This window comes from Triticum urartu, chromosome 7A (genome assembly GCF_056163025.1).
Source record: "Triticum urartu cultivar PI428250 chromosome 7A, HENAU_Tu73, whole genome shotgun sequence".
In the NCBI taxonomy this organism is placed as follows: domain Eukaryota; kingdom Viridiplantae; phylum Streptophyta; class Magnoliopsida; order Poales; family Poaceae; genus Triticum; species Triticum urartu.
Genome location: NC_141879.1, coordinates 730,515,900 through 730,538,157, shown reverse-complemented (window position 1 = coordinate 730,538,157; position 22,258 = coordinate 730,515,900). Strand labels below are relative to the sequence as shown.

The 22,258-nt window shown below is 41.2% G+C and overlaps 1 protein-coding gene across 1 annotated transcript; it reads left to right on the top strand.

Moving 5' to 3' along the window:
• The first annotated feature begins 17,199 nt into the window (after positions 1-17,199).
• LOC147962360 (3'-5' exonuclease-like) lies at positions 17,200-19,799 on the top strand. Its single transcript, XM_087534167.1, has 2 exons — positions 17,200-17,258; positions 19,001-19,799. Exons 1-2 carry the CDS (start codon positions 17,200-17,202, stop codon positions 19,797-19,799), a joined length of 858 nt encoding a protein of 285 aa, XP_087390293.1.
• The last annotated feature ends 2,459 nt before the right edge of the window (positions 19,800-22,258 follow it).

Genomic DNA, 22,258 nt, shown 5'->3' with positions numbered 1-22,258 from the left:
ATGATCTAGCCCAGTGACAATAAGGGCCAAGGCATGTATTGTATTGTTGCCACTAAGGGTAAAATGACGGCGTTTTGTCATATTGATGACTTCTTCCTATCTACATTTTGTCATCTTACTTATTGTGATACTCTATTTCTTGCAAACTTAATACCTTAAGATGCATTTTGGATAGTGGTTTTGGAGTGGAGTGTTAGTAGTAGATGCAGTTGGATTAACGGTCTACTTATCACGGACATAATGCCTATATGAGATTATACCATAAATGGTCATAGTCATAAATGTCGCAATCTTTTCAATTACCCATCTGTAATTTGTTTATCATGCAACATGCTATTTTCAAGAGAGATGTCACTAGTAAACCTATGCCCCCCGGTCTATTCTCCGTCGCTTAATTCTTCTACACACAATTGCCACTATTTTGTCATTTACTTTTTTGCTATTATCTATCTCTATCACTTGTGTTTTACCTTGTAACTAGCGAGACAAGTGTTGGGAACGCTGTAATTTCAAAAAAAATCCTACGCACACGCAAGATCATGGTGATGCATAGCAACAAGAGGGGAGAGTGTTGTCTACGTACCCTCGTAGACCGTAAGCATAAGCGTTATGACAACGCGGTTGATGTAGTCGTACGTCTTCACGATCCGACCGATCCAAGTACCGAACACACAGCACCTCCGAGTTCAGCACACGTGTAGCTCGGTGACGTCCCACGAACTCATGATCTAGTAGAGCTTCGAGGGAGAGTTTCACCAGCACAACGGCGTGATGACGGTGATGATGATGCTACCGACGCAGGGCTTCGCCTAAGCACCGCTACAATATGATCGAGGTGGATTATCGTGGAGGGGGGCACCGCACACGGCTAAAAGATCAATGATCAACTTGTGTGTCTTGGGGTGCCCCCTGCCCCCGTATATAAAGGAGCAACGGGGGAGGCCGGCCGGCCCTAGGAGGGCGCGCCAAGAGGAGGAGTCCTCCTCCTAGTGGGAGTAGGACTCCCCTTTCCTAGTCCCACTACGAGGGGGAAGGAAGGAGTGGGAGAGGGGAAAGGCAAGGGGGGCGTCGCCCCCCCCTTCCTTGTCCTATTTGGACTCAAGGGGAGGGGGTGTGTGGCTTGCCCTGGCCAGCCCCTCTCTCTCCACTAGGGCCCATCAAGGCCCATTAGCCCTCGGGGGGTTCCAGTAACCCCCCCCCCCCCCGGCACTCCAGTAAAATCCCGATTTCACCCAGAACTATTCCGATGTCCAAACAAAGGCTTCCAATATATCAATCTTTATGTCTCGACCATTTCGAGACTCCTCGTCATGTCCATGATCATATCCGGGACTCTGAACTACCTTTGGTTCATCAAAACACATAAACTCATATTATCGATCGTCACTGAACGTTAATCGTGCGGACCCTACGAGTTCGAGAACTATATAGACATGATAGAGACACGTCTCCGGTCAATAACCAATAGCAGAACCTGGATGCTCATATTGGCTCCTACATATTATACGAAGATCTTTATCGGTCAAAGCGCATAACAACATACGTTGTTCCCTTTGTCATCGGTATGTTACTTGCCCAGGATTCGATCGTAGGTATCACCATACCTAGTTCAATCTCGTTACCAGCAAGTCTCTTTACTCGTTCCGTAATACATCATCCCGCAACTAACTCATTAGTTGCATTGCTTGCAAGGCTGATAGTGATGTGCATTACCGAGCGGGCCCAGAGATACCTCTCTAACAATTGGAGTGAAAAATCCTAATCTTCATCTATGCCAACTCAACAAGTACCATCGGAGACACCTGTAGAGGACCTTTATAATCACACAATTACGTTGTGACGTTTGGTAGCACACAAAGTGTTCCTCTGGTATTCGGGAGTTGCATAATCTCGTAGTCATAGGAACATGTATAAGTCGTGAAGAAAGCAATATCAACATACTAAACGATCAAGTGCTAAGCTAACGGAATGGGCCAAGTCAATCACATCATTCTCTAATGATGTGATCCCGTTAATCGAATGACAACCCATGTCTATGGCTAGGAAACTTAACCATCTTTGATTCAACGAGCTTGTCATGTAGAGGCATACTAGTGACACTCTGTTTGTCTATGTATTCACACATGTACTAAGTTTCCAGTTAATACAATTCTAGCATGAATAATAAACATTTATCATGATATAAGGAAATATAAATAACAACATTATTATTGCCTCTAGGGCATATTTCCTCCAGTCTCCCACTTGCACTAGAGTGGATAATCTAGTTCACATCGCCATGTGATTTAACACCCACAGTTCACATCGCCATGTGACCAACACTCAAAGGGTTTACTAGAGTTAGTAATCTTAGTTCACATCGCCATGTGATTAACACCCAAAGAGTACTAAGGTGTGATCATGTTTTGCTTGTGAGATAAATTTAGTCAACGGGTCTGCCATATTCAGATCCGTATGTATTTTACAAATTTTTATGTCAACAATGCTCTGCACGGAGCTACTCTAGCTAATTGCTCCCACTTTTAATATGTATCTAGATCGAGACTTAGAGTCATCCAGATCGGTGTCAAAGCTTGCATCGACATAACCCTTTACGACGAACCTTTTGTCACCTCCATAATAGAGAAACATATCCTTGTATCACTAAGCATAATTTTGATCGATGTCCAGTGATCTACTCCTAGATCACTATTGTACTCCCTTGCCAAACACAGTGCAGGGTATACAATAGATCTGGTACACAGCATGGCATACTTTATAGAACCAATGGCTAAGGCATAGGGAATGACTTTCATTCTCTTTCTATCTTCTGCCGTGGTCGGCCTTTGAATCTTACTCAATTTCACACCTTGTAACACAGGCAAGAACTCTTTCTTTGACTGTTCCATTTTGAACTACTTCAAAATCTTGTCAAGGTATGTACTCAATGAAAAAACTTTTCAAGCATCTTGATCTATCACTATAGATCTTGATGCTCAATATGTAAGCAGTTTCACCAAGGTCTTTCTTTGAAAAACTCCTTTCAAATACTCCTTTATGCTTTCCAGAAAATTCTACATTATTTCCGATCAACAATATGTCATTCACATATACCACTCACTTTCTTGTAAATACATGCTTCACCGCAAGTCTGCATAAAACTATATGTTTTGATCAACTCATCAAAGCATACATTCCAACTCCGAGATGCTTGCACTAGTCCATAGATGGATCGCTAGAGCTTGCACATTTTGTTAGCACCTTTAGGATCGAAAAAACCTTCTGGTTGCATCATATACAACTCCTCTTTAAGGAATGTAGTTTTGACATCCATTTGCCAGATTTCATAAAATGTGGCAATTTGCTAACATGATTCGGACAGACTTAAGCATGGCTACGAGTGAGAAAATCTCATCACAGTCAACACCTTGAACTTTGTCAAAAACCTTTTTCGACAAGTCTAGCTTCGCAGATAGTAACACTACTATCAGCGTCTGTCTTCCTCTTGAGGATCCATTTTATTTTCTATGGCTTGCCGATCATCTAGCAAGTCAACCAAAGTCCACACTTTGTTCTCATACATGGATCCCATCTCAGATTTCATGGCCTCAAGCCATTTCGCGGAATATGGGCTCATCATCGTTTCCTCATAGTTCGTAGGTTCATCATGGTTAAGTAACATGACCTCCATAACAGGATTACCATACCACTCTGGTTCATATCTCACACTGGTTTACCTACGAGGTTCGGTAGTAACTTGATCTGAAGTTACATGATCATTATAATTAGCTTCCTCACTGATTGGTGTAGCAGTAACAGGAACAAATTTCTGTGATGAACTACTTTCCAATAAGGGTGCAGGTACAGTTACCTCATCAAGTTCAACTTTCCTCCCACTCACTTCTTTCGAGAGAAAATCCTTCTCTCGAAAGGATCCATTCTTAACAACGAATGTCTTGCCTTCGGACCTGTGATAGAAGGTGTACCCAACTGTCTCCTTTCGGTATCCTATGAAGACACATTTTTCTCCATTTAGGTTTGAGCTTATCAGGATGAAACTTTTTTCATATAAGAATCGCAACCCCAAACTTTAAGAAATGAAAACTTTGGTTTCTTGCCAAACCACAGTTCATATGGTGTCGTCTCAAGGGATTTAGATGGTGCCCTATTTAACATGAATGCAGTTGTCTCTAATACATAACCCCAAAACGATAGTGTTAAATCGGTAAGAGACATATCATAGATTGCACCATATCTAATAAAGTACAGTTACGATGTTTGGACACACCATTATGATGTGGTGTTCCAGGTGGCGTGAGTTGCGAAACTATTTCGCATTGTTTCAAACGAAGACCAAACTCGTAACTCAAATATTCTCCTGCACGATCAGATTGTAGAAACTTTATTTTCTTGTTACGATGATTTTCCACTTCACTCTGAAATTATTTGAACTTTTCAAATGTTTCAGATTTATGTTTTATCAAGTAGATATACCCATATCTGCTCAAATCATCTGTGAAGGTCAAAAAATAGTGATACCTGTCGCGAGCCTCAACACTCATCGGACTACATACATCAGTATGTATTATTTCCAACAAGTCTGTTGCTCGCTCCATTGCTCCGGAGAACGGGGTCTTAGTCATCTTGCCCATGAGGCATGGTTCGCAAGCATCAACTAATTCATAATCAAGTGATTCCAAAAGCCCATCAGCATGGATTTTCTTCATGCGATTTACACCAATATGACCTAAATGGCAGTGCCACAAATAAGTTGCACTATCATTATTAACTTTGCATCCTTTGGCTTCAATATTATGAATATGTGTATCACTACGATCGAGATTCAATAAACCATTCACCTTGGGTGTAAGACCATTGAAGGTTTTATTCATGTAATAACAGAACAACAATTATTCTCTAACTTAAATGAATAACCCTATTGCAATAAACATGATCCAATCATATTCATGCTCAACGCAAACACCAAATAACACTTCTTTAGGTTCAACACTAGTCCCGAAAGTATAGGGAGTGTGTGATGATGATCATATCAATCTTGGAACTACTTCCAACACACATTGTCACCTCGCCCTTAACTAGTTTTTGTTTATTTTGCAACTCATGTTTCGAGTTACTACTCTTAGCAACTAAACCAGTTTCAAATACTGAGGGGTTGCTATAAACACTAGTAAAGTACACATCAATATCATGTATATCAAATATATCTTTGTTCACTTTGCCATCTGTCGGTGTCAAAACCAGCGGATCTCGGGTAGGGGGTCCCGAACTGTGCGTCTAGGCCGGATGGTAACAGGAGGCAGGGGACATGACGTTTTACCAAGGTTCGGGCCCTCTCGATGGAGGTAAAACCCTACGTCCTGCTTGATTAATATTGATGATATGGGTAGTACAAGAGTTGATCTACCACGAGATCAGAGAGGCTAAACCCTAGAAGCTAGCCTATGGTATGATTGTTGATGTGTATGTTGTCCTACGGACTAGAGCCCTCCGGTTTATATAGACACCAGATAGGGTTAGGGTTACATAGAGTCGGTTACAATGGTAGGATATCTGAACATCCGTATCGCCAAGCTTGCCTTCCACGCCAAGGAAAGTCCCTTCCGGACACGGGACGAAGTCTTCAATCTTGTATCTTCATAGTCCAGGAGTCCGGCTTGAAGGTATAGTTCGGCTATCCGAACACCCCCTAATACAGGACACCCTCAGTAGCCCTTGAACCAGGCTTCAATGACGACGAGTCCGGCGTGCAAATTGTCTTCGGCATTGCAAGGCGGGTTCCTCCTCCAAATACTTCATAGAACATCTTGAACACAAAGATAGTGTCCGGCTCTGCAAAATAAGTTTCCACATATTGCCATAGAGAGAATAATAATATTAACACAAATATAATCTGTTGACGTATTCTGTGGTGCAACACGCCACGACCAAGCCTTTATCCAACCGTTTTACTGTCCCATCTCAGCGCGTTATGCGAGGCGGTTTCCTTGGCACGTCTTGTTAAAGCAGAGATCGTGTCCCCTTATTCCGGGATTCTCATCAATATGGGCGTGGGTAACCCAACCGTGCCTTTGATTACGGCTCTTGGGAGATAAGAGAGTTTTACCAGGCTAGTGGGGACATGTAGTTGCGTCCACCCATATAAAGGGATACAGATCCATCTTTTCACCAACGCCTTCTTCCTCCTTTGCTTATCCATTCTTGCGCACTCGAGCTCCAGCGCCCAAGTCCGCACTCCTCGCCTCGACCCTCTCCAGCCATGTCCTTAGTGTTCTTCACGACGCTTGACTGTTAAACTTTTGCTCTGACATCTGTGATTGGAATGAAGAATTGATTCTTCAATTTAATGCAACGCTGCACATCATAGGAGATTCTGAAGATGTGAATTCATGGGTGCTGAACTGGATGTCTGAAAACACTCACTACACCACACCAGCGTTTGAATTGCTTCGTGCCTTACCACTCAGTCCTCCCCTTGAAGAAGCTCGTTGCATCTACAGTGAACCTAAGCTTACAAATCACTACATGCAGGTTCTGATGAAACCTTTGAAGCCAGGTCAGGCCACGAACCAAATTCCTTGTGAAGGAATTACTTTATGTGCCCAGAACTGTCTATCATATTCTTACGAGGACAATGAGTCCTATCAAAGGCCATGACTCATCTGATGAGGAAATTGTTGGCATCATGAAGAATCTGGTATTCAACATCGTTCATGGCATTCCTGTCAATTATCACGATTTCTTCATGAGGACTCTGGCAAATGTTGCACTGTCTCCGTTTGAGCTGAAGCCTTATGCACCTTGGATTATGATATTCCTCAGGACAAGGTCTTCACTCAACTACAAAGCTGATTTTCAGAATCACCTCAGCTACTTGCCCCCAATTGAAGTCCTCAAGCAAGCCTATTCCTCAGTTGATGAAAAGGGCAAGGCATCAGCTGTTATAGATGAAGGCATTCGTCCATTGGATGGTTAGTTTCGCAAGGCTGCCTCTTATTCCACCAATGATGACTCTGCCACACATGACTCTGCCAATGCACCCTAGTCTACTCCTCAAGCCACTGCTCCTCGTGTGATGACTAATCGTGAGCTTCTGCTTAGTCCTCACCAGAAGGTGGATCAAAATCATAAATGGGTTAAGCGTCAGTTTGGTTCATTTCTTCACAACATGACTGCTACACACAATGCAGTGAAGAAAAACCATTACTACCTCCATGAAGTCTTCAGTCGCACCTGGGCAATACTGTCACATCTGTATGGTGAAGAAGGTCTGAAGAAAATGGGTCTCAAGGAAGATTTTGACTGGTCTGCACCTCCACTAAAGAAATTCAAGAAGGTCAAGGTTCCTTCTCTGGTGGCCAGCTCATTTTCTTCATCGCGCGACACTAATGAAAATGAAGACTTGGACGACACTACGGCAGGCCCTACTACGACAAACGACCCCAACAACGCTGGCGCTCCTTCATCAACTTGATATTCTTCAGGGGCGTTAGTCCTCATATTCGATCCTTTTGGTCATTTGATGACAAAGGGGGAGAATTTTGAGTTAGTCTTCAAGCGGGTCTTTCTATATGGGCGTTTTTTTTCAAGTTACAACTCTCGTTCTTCTGAGACTTTATTGGATCGAGTTGTAAACTTAAACCCGATGGTGCTCTGATACTTTTGATATGTTTTTCTGCATGCTTATTCCTCATATATGCTAATGTACGCATGCTGAATTACATCAGTCACCATATTTCATCATGCATTTCAAATTCTTCACTGTTATATGTCAAATGCGTGTATGAATTACAAGATATAGGGGGAGATCTCCATGATTCAACTCTTCAAGTGTGCACTGCTTCAAAAGCAAATTCCTCACTATGCACATTTCAGGGGGAGTTCTTCTATATCTTGCAATCAATTCCTCAATATCAGTATTTACACTTCATATGTTTATCCCTGTTGAAAACTTAACCTATATTGTCATCAATCACCAAAAAGGGGGAGATTGTAAGTGCATCTAGTGCCCCTTAGTGATTTTGGTGTATTAAAGACTTATAGGTTAAGGGACTAATGCGTTTGTAAGTGTACACATGTCTATAAGTCTATGAGGAGTTTGATATTTATAGAGAAAGTCAACCCCTAAAAATGAAGTTCTTCGACTGAAGACTTTGGATCTCTGAAGACTTTGAAAGTGAAGAAATTGGTGTGACCTTGAAGACTTGGTATTCATTCAAGGAACATGAAGCGTGAAGACTTTTGTTTTCGTAGTTTCATTTTCTCTTTCTTGAGTCATAGGAAACACCGTACTGTTAAAGGGGGTCAAGGAAATACTAAGGAAAAATTTCCATGTGATGCTCAACTCAAAATCCTACACCTACCAATCCCTTCGAGTGAAGCCATTGGAAATCTCATAATGTCCAGTCATATTCTTTAGTGACAGAGACAAAGTTCTTCTGGTCTCTGAGGAATTTGTTCTGACTGAGGAGTTAGGAATTCGCCAGTGTGGATTGCCTACACAGTGAGGAACATGATAGCCCTGAGGATTTTGCTACTCAAAATTCCGACCATTGTTGTGCTATGCACCAGCTATCCCAAAATATCTATCCACCTAACGGTCATATCATTGAAGGGCATTTATGTCTTATCATGTCGGGCTGCTCCCTAGGCTATAAATAGCCGCCCCCTATAACCACTAGCTGGCTGGCTGCTCCGAGAGAAACTGACACTTGTCATTTGAGAGCAACCCATCCTCCGAGAACTTTGAGCGAAAATCATCAAGTGAGGAAAAACCCAAACCCAAACACCTACAAACCCCAAGTTATTGAGCATCACTGAAGAGATTGATCATGCGTGGATCCGACGCTTGTTACCTTTGAAGACTGTGCTTCTTCCAGACGGTTAGGCGTCATGGTCTAGAGCATCCAAGAGGAATTGTGGATCGCCGAGTGACCAAGTTTGTGAAGGTTCGGAAGTCACCTGAAGACTTACCATGAGTGATTGGACGAGGTCTGTGTGACCTTAGTTCAAGGAGAATACAGTGAGGACTGGGTGTCCTGAGCTGCGTGCTCAGGACTGGGTGTCCGGGACTGTGTGTCCTCGAGTTTAAATACTCAGCCACTCCAACCAGACATACAACTGAGACAGCAGTTGGAACTGGTCTACCAAATCATTGTCTTCACCAAGCTTACTGGTTCTATTTCCTCAACTCTTTCATTTCCTCATAACTGTGGTGTGTGCTCGTTCATATCTGTGTTTGAAGACTTTGACTGAAGACTTTCTCAATTTCCTTAGTTCAATTTCTTCAGTCTGTTTGTCTTCATCCTGTGTTATCATGTGCTTACGCTTCCTGTACTCTGTGCCTGTCTTCATTTCATCATGATGACTATGCCTGTATTCTGTTATGTTTACTTTTGAGTACTTATTCCGCTGCTAGTAGTTCTTCGCTAAGGACTTTCCTCACCGGAAAATTCCTCAGTGAAGAATTTCATAAAAATCTCCTATCACCCCTCTAGTCGATATAACGCACTTTCACACACATCATGTGAAGAAGCAAAAACTTAGGATCAACCGAAACTAACCGATAGTTGTTGAAGAAGAAAGGTGGGATGCCAACCAGGGCATCCCCAAGCTTAGACGCTCGATACTTCTTGAAATATTATCTTGGGATTCCTTTGTCATCCCCAATCTTGAGCTTTTGTGTCTCCTTAATTCCTCTCATATCACGGTCTCCCTAAGATCGAGTTTATCCCTTTTCGCCTCTTGCAGGAAAACAAACAGAAATTATGCAAGAAGATATTAAGCCATGAGCAGGAGATCGATGACCCGAGGGATCAAAATTATGTCCTCAAACGCAAATTAAGGAAGAAGCCTACATCATTGACAACTCCACCCTCTCCACCAACAACGAAGAATTGAGTATCTGGTATGGGAACTCCCCTTGGCAGCTGCCAAGCTTGGGGGAGTGCCCCGGTATCGTATCACCATCACTCCTATCTTTACCGTTTTTCTTAGTTCGATCCTTTTGGTAATATCTTGATCTAGTAGCATAATGTTTTAGTATGATATAGTTGTGAGTTTTGCTTTATGATCCTTCTATGTAATCGAGTCTGTAAGCTATATATATATAATAAAGATTAGTGTTGAGTCAAGGGCTTGATTATTTCTCTATAATCTTGAGTGAATAAAAGAAAAGAGAAAAAGAATAAAAATGAAATAAAAGAGATCATATTGATCTTATGGAGAGTCATGAGCTCACATAGAAAGAGTATGATGAATAAAAGTTGTTGAGAGTTGACAAACATAGTTTTGGTCATCGTTGCAATTAATATGAAGTAATAAAGAAAGAGAGGTCTTCACATATAAATACACTATCTTGGACATCTTTTATGATTGTGAGCACTCATTAAAATATGACATGCTAAAGGGTTGACGTTGGACAAGGAAGACAACGTAATGGGTTATGTTTTCTTACATCTAAGATAAATCATATTGTCTTAGATCATCCAACTTGTTTGAGCTTTCCATTCCCCCTCATGCTAGCCAAATTCTTTGCACTAAGTAGAGATACTACTTGTGCTTCCAAACACCCTTAAACCAGTTTTGTCATGAGAGTCCACCATATCTACCTATGGATTGAGTAATATCCTCCAAGTAAGTTGTCATCGGTGCAAGCAATCAAAAAGCTCTCTAAATATGTATGACTTATTAGTGTGGGAGAAAATAAACTTTATACGATCGTGTGATATGGAAGAAATAAAAGCGACAGACTGCATAATAAAGGTCCATATCACAAGTGGCAATATAAAGTGACGTTCTTTTGCATTAAGATTTTGTGCATCCAACTATAAAAATGCATGACAACCTCTGCTTCCCTCTGCGAAACACCAATATTTTACCTTTATCTCCTACCTTACATAAGAGTCATGGTGATCTTCACCCTTCCCTTTTACATTTTATCTTTTGGCAAGCACAATATGTTGGAAAGATCTTGGTATATATGGCTAATTGGATGTGAGTTTTCATGAACTATTATTTTTGACATTACCCTTAAGGTAAAACGTTGGGAGGCAAAACTATAAGCCCCTATCTTTCTCTGTGTCCGGTTAAAACTCCATACCCATAAGTATTGCGTGATTGTCAGCAATTGTGAAAGACTACATGATAGTTGACTATGTGGGCTTGCTGCAAATCTCTTATATTGACTCTTTCCTATGTTATGATAAATTGCAATTGCTTCAAGGACTGAGATTATAGTTCGTTAGTTTTCAATGAAGTTTATGATTCGAACTGTTATTCTAGCATAAGAAATCATATGACAATATCCATATATGTTGATGTTATGAGAATAGTCATGATGCCCTCATGTCCGTATTTTATTTTATCGAGTCCTCTACCTCTAAACATGTGGACATATTTATCGTTATCGGCTTCCACTTGAGGACAAGCGAGGTCTAAGCTTGGGGGAGTTGATACGTCCATTTTGCATCATGCTTTTATATCAATATTTATTGCATTATGGGCTGTTATTACACATTATGTCACAATACTTATGCCCATTCTCTCTTATTTTACAAGGTTTACATAAAGAGGGAGAATGCCGGCAGCTGGGATTCTGGGCTGGAAAAGGAGCAAATATTAGAGACCTATTCTACACAGCTCCAAAAGTCCGGAAACTTCACGGAAGTCATTTTCAGAATATATAAAAAATACTGAGCGCGAGAAGTTCCGGAGGGGGGCCACACCCTGCCCACGAGGGTGGGGGCCATGCCCTACCCCCCTGGGCGCGCCCCCCTGCCTCGTGGGTCCCCTGGTGGCCCTCTGATGCCCATCTTCTGCTATATGGAGTCTTTCTTTGAGGAAAAAATCATAAGCAAGCTTTCGGGACGAGACTCCGCTGCCACGAGGCGGAACCTTGGCAGATCCAATCTAGGGCTCCAGCTGAGCTGTTCTACCGGGGACACTTCCCTCTGGGAGGGGGAAATCATCACCATCGTCATCACCAACGATCCTCTCATCGGGATGGGGGCAATCTCCATCAACATCTTCACCAGCAGCATCTCCTCTCAAACCCTAGTCATCTCTTGTATCCAATTCTCGTCTCTAAGTCTGGGATTGGTACCTGTGGGTTGCTAGTAGTGTTGATTACTACTTGTAGTTGATGCTAGTTGGTTTATTTGGTGGAAGATCATAAAAGGACTACGATAGATCCCCTATACTTGTGGGTCATCAAGACTCTTTTCTGGCGCCGTTGCCGGGGAGTGAAGCGCCTTTGGTAGGTGGAATTTGGTAAGGAAAAATTTATATAGTGTGCTGAAATTTACTGTCACTTGTTACTACGGAAAGTAATCCTCTGAGGGGCTTCTTCGGGGTATCTTCACCCCGACCAATAGAGCTAAGAGTTGCTCCTCAACCTACTGAACCTACTGAAAATAAAAATGTCTACTTTGAGATTCCTTCGGGTATGATAGAAAATCTGCTAGCTAATCCTTTTGCAAGAGACGGAACAAAGCATCCTGATGAGCACCTAATATACGTGGATGAAGTTTGTGGATTATTTAAGCTTGCAGGTATACCCGGTGATGTTATTAAGAAGAAGTTCTTCCCTTTATCTTTGAAGGGAGACGCATTGACATGGTACAGGCTATGTGATGATATGGGATCATGGAACTACAAACGATTGAAATTGGAATTTCATCAGAAGTTTTATCCTATGCATCTTGTTCATCGTCATCGCAATTATATATATAACTAGCTGGGTGACCCGCGCATTTGCGCGGCTAGACTTCCTTTACAACTTCATTTATTTTGTTGGTTTTGCTCTACGTATGTTTGTCCATTCAATTTATTCCTATATATGTATTTATATAAACAAATATAGCTTAAATATATAGTATTATAAAATATGGTTAAACTTGGCTACATTTTTGATGAAGTTGTTTCAAATGATATGGTTGTCCCACAATGAAATATCAAAAGGACCAATGCATGTATCCCACCATGTGAAACCATTGGCTTTGGAACTAATCTCCAGATTTCACGGTTTCACGTTTTCATCCATGTTCATTTATCTTTGAATCAAATATTGTTTTAGAATTTTTATCGATAAAATGAAAAAATTGATTATTTGCAGCCATACATTTTTATCTGTTCCAACACTATCTATTAGCACACTGTCATATATCCTCATATTCATATGTATGCTTCCAGATCTTTTGTGCCATTCTCTAATATTTATATTTAGCAAAAAACATCTCCACCACTATTTTTCCATCGGCAGTTAAGATATATTAAAAAGGCCAAATTTTGCATATCCGGAAAAGAGATAATATTTTGGAATTACGTTTTTACTGCGTTATGTGTGAATTGTTCCATGAAAAAATCGGCGCTCTTCCATGCAATGCCATATAATTCCATACCAATGTTCATATTTATCTCTTCCACTATTGATTGTCAGTTCCCCTTGATAGATCATTTAAAATACAAATAATATTTTAGTTGGAATGTGTGTACGTGTCCAAAGAAAACATGATCAAACTACATGTGGGATATTTTTAGTAAGTATATGGTAAAGTCATCGATGTCTATGGCACTGATGTTTGCTTCCTACCACCCCAAGCCATTTCTTTAATGATTAAATCGTAAATATTATGTTGTCTTCCTCTATCTGCATCATCACTATTTGAAGTGAATATTGTTTCTAGATAGCACGATATCTTGGTTGTTAACCTTCCATGCATGCTTCTAAATACTCATGACTATATCATCTCACTCTAATTGTTTGTGTAGCCTGGCCATCTAAGTCTAAGTAACTGTTGTTTTTCATTTAGAAAAACTATTTGTATGTATTCATACAAACTATCCGGGTGGCCCGGACAGTGAAAATAAACATATGCTAGAAGATATAACAAAAAAGAAAAAAATAAATGAGTAAATTCATTTTGTAGTCCTTTATTATAGCATCAGATGTCCTAAATTCTACCTGAACACTACATAACCATGCATTATTAATCAAATGGAGCTTATAACAGAAAGTCCAACGCATTTGTCATCTATGTAAGAAATGCACAAGTACTTCAAAGCCAAGGGATCTTACACACATGCATGATATATATTCCATCTAGAAAATTAATAATATGCATATACCCCACAAAAAAGCTTATATCTTTGAAACACATGCATGCATGTACGTGTAGCCTATGGAACTTGATGTTTGAAAAATTAAAAAATAAAAAGGTTAGGTTTCAATTCTTTTTAATAATACACACATAGATATGAATGCATACTACTTGTCTGTAAAGTTTCATGGCAAAAAAAATTTATATGCGATCTACTTGTCTATGTTCGATATTTCCTTGCGTCGCTCGGCTGGGCCTCTAGCTGGGCTTTTGTGCGTTTGTATTTCTACCTGGGAGCCCACATAGGGGGTAAAAAGGCATTTGTCATCTATGTAAGAAATGCACAAGTACTTCAAAGCCAAGGGATCTTACACACATGCATGATATATATTCCATCTAGAAAATTAATAATATGCATATACCCCACAAAAAAGCTTATATCTTTGAAACACATGCATGCATGTACGTGTAGCCTATGGAACTTGATGTTTGAAAAATTAAAAAATAAAAAGGTTAGGTTTCAATTCTTTTTAATAATACACACATAGATATGAATGCATACTACTTGTCTGTAAAGTTTCATGGCAAAAAAAATTTATATGCGATCTACTTGTCTATGTTCGATATTTCCTTGCGTCGCTCGGCTGGGCCTCTAGCTGGGCTTTTGTGCGTTTGTATTTCTACCTGGGAGCCCACATAGGGGGTAAAAAGGCAGGGGCAAAACATTTGTTTGGGCCAGGAATTGAACTCGCAACTTCACAGTCATGTAAATATTGTGCTACCAGGCGACCTAGCTGAATCTTTGATTTGAAATGTAATGTTATCTGATCTATTAAATAGTACCACCTCGCCTTTTTTACATCAAATCCTTCTAACTTATATAGGTCTTTCAGTTTTCAGGGTATCAAGGAGTCATCTCGAAAATCAATAAGTGAAGGGTAAAAATTGAGTTCCGGCTCTATAGAGAGGATTTCAACCGACGTTTCAACATGCAGCAAGAGAAATAAAGAAGTAAAGGATGGAAAGGATGTGAGAAGGAATTGATCCAGAATAGTAAGGGAAGCAGTCTATGCTAAAGGAAATTTAGACATGATAATAAGGAAAGCAGTGCAAGCATGCTAATTTGGAAAGAGATTGAGACGAGGATCCACGCAAGAAGCTAAATTGGTTCATTGTGTCAAGGGAATAAGGAAGCTAACAAGAGCGCTGGACCTTTGGGGATTATAACATGCACTTGCGCATTTAAACATATACGCCAATAAAAAGCACAGTATTGCATTTTGATCAACTCTCTACCGTAAGCCGATTTTCTGATTTTTTTTTTGCAAAAGCATTATGGTGTTTACTCATTACGGAAGCATGGGACGCAAGTTGAACACTGCATGTATTCCCCCCACACAAAAATACATAATTTTGTTAGACGTTTTGTAGAGATGGTCAGCTTGAAAGAAAAATTCTTCTTCATGTTAGGGATATTTGACTATACTTTTTTTTTGAGAAACCATAATAATTGGATTAGGAGTGTCAGAGTGTGATGAAGTTTTATCATGTTGTAACACACGGCATGGATGTAATTTTTAGTACTCCCTCCGTCCCAAAATTCTTGTCTTAGATTTGTCTAAATACGGATGTATCAAGTCATGTTTTAGTATTAGATACATCTGACTTGATACATCCGTATCTAAACTAATTTAAAACAAGAATTTTGATACGGAGAGAGTACTCATGATGTTCAATATATTACCATGATATTTGATAAATAGATCGAAAGTTTTTCCAAGAAAAACATTGCCAATCAGATCAATTTACTCTGAATCACACCCCATGTGCTCTACATCGTGGTCCTTAAATTATGCATCTTTTTGCATCGACGACCATTCTCCCTTGACATAGTTCCTTACCTAGCAAATCGTGGTTCATAAGAACAGGTATTTCCCCGCCGTTGCAACGCACGGACATTTGTGCTAGTGTTCTCCTAAGCGTCCACTTGTTCATTGCATTTCTTTCATGAATCATAGACTCCTGGATTCTTCCCATAGTACAACTCATTTACAAAGATAAATAAACAAGCTAACAAGTCAATCTCATAGTTATCCAATCGCATGGAGAAAAGTCATATAACAATCTTCAGAGCATCATAGAAAATATGTTCAGAAGCATCAACAATACAAATGACATTAATGCAGTTCACTAGTAGTTCAGAAGCAAAAGTTCAACTCCATCATTGTAACACAGAAATTCGGTTCACACGCATCGATCATATAGATCACATAAAGGAAGTGCACTACTAGTTCAGAAGTAAAAGTTCAGCTCCATCATGAGGTCTCCTCGCCTTCTAACATCTTCGTGATCTTGGCTTGGGCGGTCCTCACATATTTGATAGCTACTCACGCACTCCGCTAGGTGCTCGCGCACTCTTGGTGGCTGCTCTTGTGCTCTCAGCATGGCTGCTCTTGTTCTCTCAGCGGCTCTTCTCACACGCTCGGCATATGCTGCAGTGCTCTTGACGTATGCCCGAGCGCTATTGGTGGCTGCTCGAGTGCTCTCGGCATAGTCGAGCATGATCTTCGTGTACTCATCCATCCTCGTGACGATGCCTACGGCTGTAGAAGTTCAGTCTACGGGTGTAGGAGTCCTAACAAGGCATCCCGGCTTTCCATCTAAATGCATTAAACAAGTTGACCTTTAGATAAAAGACATTTGCATGAAAGAAGATTTATGAAAAAATAAAAGATAGAATTGTTACGACAACGGTCCATATATGTCCTTTGAGTGGACATTTCTCACTCTTAAGTAGGTTCATCACGTTAGTTACGAATATCTGCATCATGAATAAAATATTGTACCATATTTTGATCCGTATATGCAGTACATAGTCCTCTAGCACAAGCAATCAAATTGAAGATGTCCAATTACAAAGATTAAATGGTACATCATATAACAAGAGACAACTACAATACATCCTATAAATTTTTTTAACTACACTAGCGAAATGTTGCTAATGTACAAGCACAATAAATGAGAACAACTATCATCTCCATTAACAGAGAGACGGGAGGTGTGGTTACCGGGGCGTACGGAGATGGTGGGAAGGGCGAGGACGATGGCGGAGATGGACGGTGAGTTTGATGGGGACGCCGGTGACGTCGGAGGCGGAGGAAGGCACGCGCGATAGTGACAAGGAAGTAGTTGGAGGTGGCGTTGGATGGCAAGGCCGATGACTTCGAGGCGGCGACGAATGGCGTGGGCGACAGGGAAGGTTGGGTCCATGACGCCGTCCGAGGCAGCCGACGGCGACCTTGCCGGTGGCAGCGGCGGAGGACGCCACAATGCTCGTGCCGTCGGCGTGGCGAGAGAGAGGCAGAGGGAGAAAGATTTATGTCTAGATAGATAATGTGCGACTGGCTGCGGGTGGTGGGTGGGGTGGATAAGGTCATGCATAAGAGTGACGGGCAGTAGATAGCACCCGCCACAGCTATATTTGAGTGGTAGGTGGCAGCGTGACCAAATATAGACGTGACGGGCGCGTAATAGGAGCCACCACTGCAAACTCTTACAAAATTAGGAACCGGTGGGGGCGGGTCTATGGCGGTGGCAAGAAACGGATCGCCACTGATTAGCATGGCACCAGTGGTGGTCCTGTTGTACGTTGCCGCCACTATTACTTTTCGACCGTGAAGAAATTATCAAGAGTGACGGAATGGCGGGTCCTTACTTATGCCCGTCACTATTATTTGGATAGCCAATGGTGAATAGTTTATAGCACCCGCCACTGCAAATTTTTTAAAATAGCTGTGGCGGGTGCTTATATGCGCGCGCCACTTGTTAGGGGCCACCTATAAGCCTTTTTCTAGTAGTGAAACGATATGCACATGATGATTTTTTTATCAACCGGCCTAACTGAGAGACACATGCAATGCAGGCAAAATTTCTAGGAACAACCGAATACATCCTATGTGAATGTGAAATCGACCACATTCCTAAAACAAAAAGGATAATAGACCATGGTTCGCATGCAAAAACGCTAAATAAAATTAGAGCACATTCACATTCAAAAATGGTAAACCAAAGCTACCATGTTCACATAAAAAAAGGTGACGCGAATATCAATACTTGCTATTTGATGCGAATGAAACCTAAAGAAAGCTATTAAAAATCGCTGCGGATAAGTATCGCACCAAAATCCTTATTGTTTCCTTCCCAAAACGCGAATATCAATGCTTGCTATTTTTATCCCAATCGGCTAGCTTATAAGCACCCTTTTGGCCGGATTGACAAACCATCCCCTCGATCACATCACATACAATCCATCAGCCTGAGAAGAAACATCTGCGGCATACATATAGTGGATATTGAAATTTGCAATACACCTGACTATGGAGCCGCTGCAAGCCAAAACAAAGTCATCAAGGTATAATATTATACTACTGCAACTCATTTTTTTGTCTTCTTATTTTATGATAGGCAATGTGCTCATGCAGTCTTATTTTGCCATCTTGTGGACGAATTTGTGGTGTTTTGCTTCTGAATTTTTCTCTGTACGATGTCTTGAAAATTTTGTCCGGTCCAATTTAGCCCCAGCTTTCTTTTAAAGTTCATGCATTTGAAGATTGGAGTTTCAAGCAGTATATTGCGTGACGGCAAAGATGAGCGCTTTAATTCATCTTGCAAAACAAAAAAAGATGGGCACTCAGATTCATTTTCAGAATATAGATCTAGGATTTTGTTTCTGAGCAAGTTCAGTTTTTCTTTTCAGAAGAACTCTTCATCTATTGAACGGGACTAATTTGTGTTGAGTTATTTATAGTTCTACTCGTTTGGCGTTGACATGTAGTAATACTAAAAAAAGATGTGTTTTATTTGTTCATGCTATCCCCTATCGCTCACTTGGTCTATGACTGCAGGGCTCTTCCTAAGGAGAACAATGCCAATGATATGCTCGCTTCGCCATGCTCCTTGGAGCTACTCCAGCCGCACACTATTTCCATCCTTGATTATACTCTGCTGCCTCCGCTAGCTCCAGAGGATGATGATCACTCTGCTGCCATTCTGGTGGCTCAGCCTGCAGTTCATCGCTTTGAGCAACTTGCTGGCTTCAAGGTAACCGTGACGGTCGCCAATGAACCAGGCATCGTTGAGGAATGGGTTAAGAGTTTGTTGAAATCCCTCCAAACGGTAGAAAAGAAGATTGTTGGTCTAGACTGTGAGTTCACCGACCAAGTCGATGGGGTGAAGCAGAAGGACCTGCCCCCGGAAATGGAGCGATGCGCCGCCGTACTTCAACTGTGTTTTGCAGATCATTGCTTGGTGTACCACATCGTGCACTCGCCTCACATACCAGACGAGCTCAACAAATTTCTTGCTCGTGAAGATATCTTCTTTTGTGGAGCGGCAATTGGCAATGACGTAAAAATGCTTCAGCCATATGGCCTCCATGTAAAAAATCCCATTGACCTACAGACGCACATTAAAATACCAAAAACAACATGCGGTAAATCTACACCGTCGCTATTTGATCTAGCAAATTTTGTGTTGGGAACGAATCTGGAGAAGGGCAACGAGTGCAAGCAACTGAAGAACTCCGGATGGGCGATTGCTCCATTGAGCTTTGAAAGAATCAGATATGCTGCGTTCGATGCCCTTATAAGTTTTGAGATAGCTAAAGGGGCTATAAACCTTGGCTATATGCGCCTTGATGGATAAGCTTAGGACGATCTAATAGAACTACGGACATCTGAGTTATTTTATATGTCTATGTCTTTTATATATATATATACATATGCATGCCTATTGTAATAACTTTCATAGTAGCCCCAGCACATGCGCATGCAACATCCTATTTTCCATTGTTTTCTTTTATATGTTGTGAAATAAAATTTAGTTGCATTATGGAAGTCATATTATTATTACTATTACTATGAAAAATGCCCGTGTATTGCAACTGGAAAACATGACACCCAAGGTGTGAGAGCAAATTTGACAAGAATAACCCTCTGGAATTCTCGAGCAAAAATCTACACAAGCCTCTTTCAACGTGGAGTTGTCTTGAACCATTAGATTTCCTCATGCTTCGCTACGGAATCAAAATAACTATAATGAAAACTACATAACTTGTACACGACTATTTTAATCTATTTGAAACTAAAATATTGTGGTACATGAAGAAACAATCAAGTGCGAGCACAAAATATTGTAGGCCCAAAAAGGGAACCTGATACTAATTTTACCAATATAGGAGCAGACCATCTCATCGAGTACACAACGTGTGTTCTCTCTCTTTATGCAGGTGAGACAAATGTTCAAGTTCATAGATTTCATATTGCAATTCTTGTATGCAAAGTTGTGCATGCATTTTGGCTGCACTGAAAGAGGGATCACAATTCTCCTATACACTGCCATTTTTGAGTTGTGGAACATGCACGTATCTTCTTCCAGACAAAAGTCTCGTACTCCCGGTCTGTATAAAATTTTAGAGAATAAAGCACATGCTGAAGTACATCTTTACACCCAAATTGGTTACAGTTGTGAAATTCAGAAGGCTACAAAGAGAGAGAGAGACAAATCAACACCCCTTCTAAAACAAAATTGTACATGTTCCAGCTACATGGGGATTGCCCTTACCATGGAGGAACAGGGACATCACTGCAGCCAGGACCAACTCCAGCATATCAAGCATCCCAACAGTACAAGACTGTCCGGAATGTCGTGTCCTGTGGGTGGAAGAAAGGACATGGCATCTGCGTAGTGTGTCAACGGTGGCAAAGTCTGTACTACGAGGACAACAATCATTGGGTAACGGAGATATGTTGCTCTTGATTTCATTACGGAGTTATGTACCATTATAAAGCACCCCTATACATGTCCTCACTCCATGATTGCATCAGCATCCAATTATTTTCAATACGCTACACATATCATTTTGTGGAATAATGACAACAAATATCAAACTACTGGATACATTGTTTTTGATGTTCTACACAAATCAATCTATTTATATATAAAAAGTGCTTGATGGATTAACTAGAGACAAGAGAATTAATTGTAAAATCCCACAAAAATTAGAAACATCCGTCCGTTTATTTAATGGACTAGAGAATAACAACCATTTGATCTTCTAATGTGTCTTCAACAGTCAAGTAAATTACCCACCAATGCCCTTACGGAAATAACCTTTCAATCAGCAAAAAAAAACACATGCACAAAGGGATAGACGTGATCAGCTCCTCCTCCTCCTCCCGTTCAAACTCCATCTTCCCAAAATCACCTATCCAACAACACCATGATCGCTCCAAAAAACACCACGATCGCTCTAAAAAACATCACCATCGATTCTAAATCCCTGACACCTCATCTCTTCTGCGCCGTCTCGCACAAGCAGCAGCCCACAGCCTCCTCGCTCAGGTCTAGGTACATAGCTCCTTGGTGCTTAGTTTACTTTTTCCCAAATTCGTGTATGTCCTGCTTCAATGTCACATGTCAATTGGTGTGTCTCCCCAGTCCTTTTCCTCTATCATAATTAATCCTGTCATGTTCCAGGCTGGAACCATGCATGCAACAATCCAATATATATTTTTCTAGGGCAACCACTGAATCAATCTTACAATTGTTTGATGCGGAGGCGGAGGAGGTGTAATGATGCAACCACGCAGTCATTGTCCGGGTTGGACATGAACAAGCCACCGAGTAGTATAGGTCTAGGCTAGCTTGGATCGTATATATACTTGTACCTGAAAGATTTTGTGGCCTAGATCAAAGAAAGAAAAACAGACTCGACACCGGCCTATAGCCATCTAATCAGCGTCTCCGTGTGTGTGTTAGGCTGTGTCTCGGTGAGATCGAAAGATCAAGGCATTGAGCTAGCTTGTATTGAGTTGATCGCTAGCTTAGCTAAGCTAGCTTCCTGTACGTGCATGAACCATCCGTGAACCATCCAGCAGCTAGACTAGCTGCTTCAGGCTTAGTGTGCACCTCGCCATATACATCCTGCCTATCTTGGCGAAACAGTTCTATGTACGACAGGCCTCCACTCTACGGCTGGAAAGTAATCGGCTGTAGGTTGTACGTGTGCTGTCGTCAGAAAATACTCGAGGTGTGCGTCGTCAAGGCCATGCCTGTGCCAACATAGGCTACCGTGGGTGTCATGAAGCTGTCGTGTGAAGGAA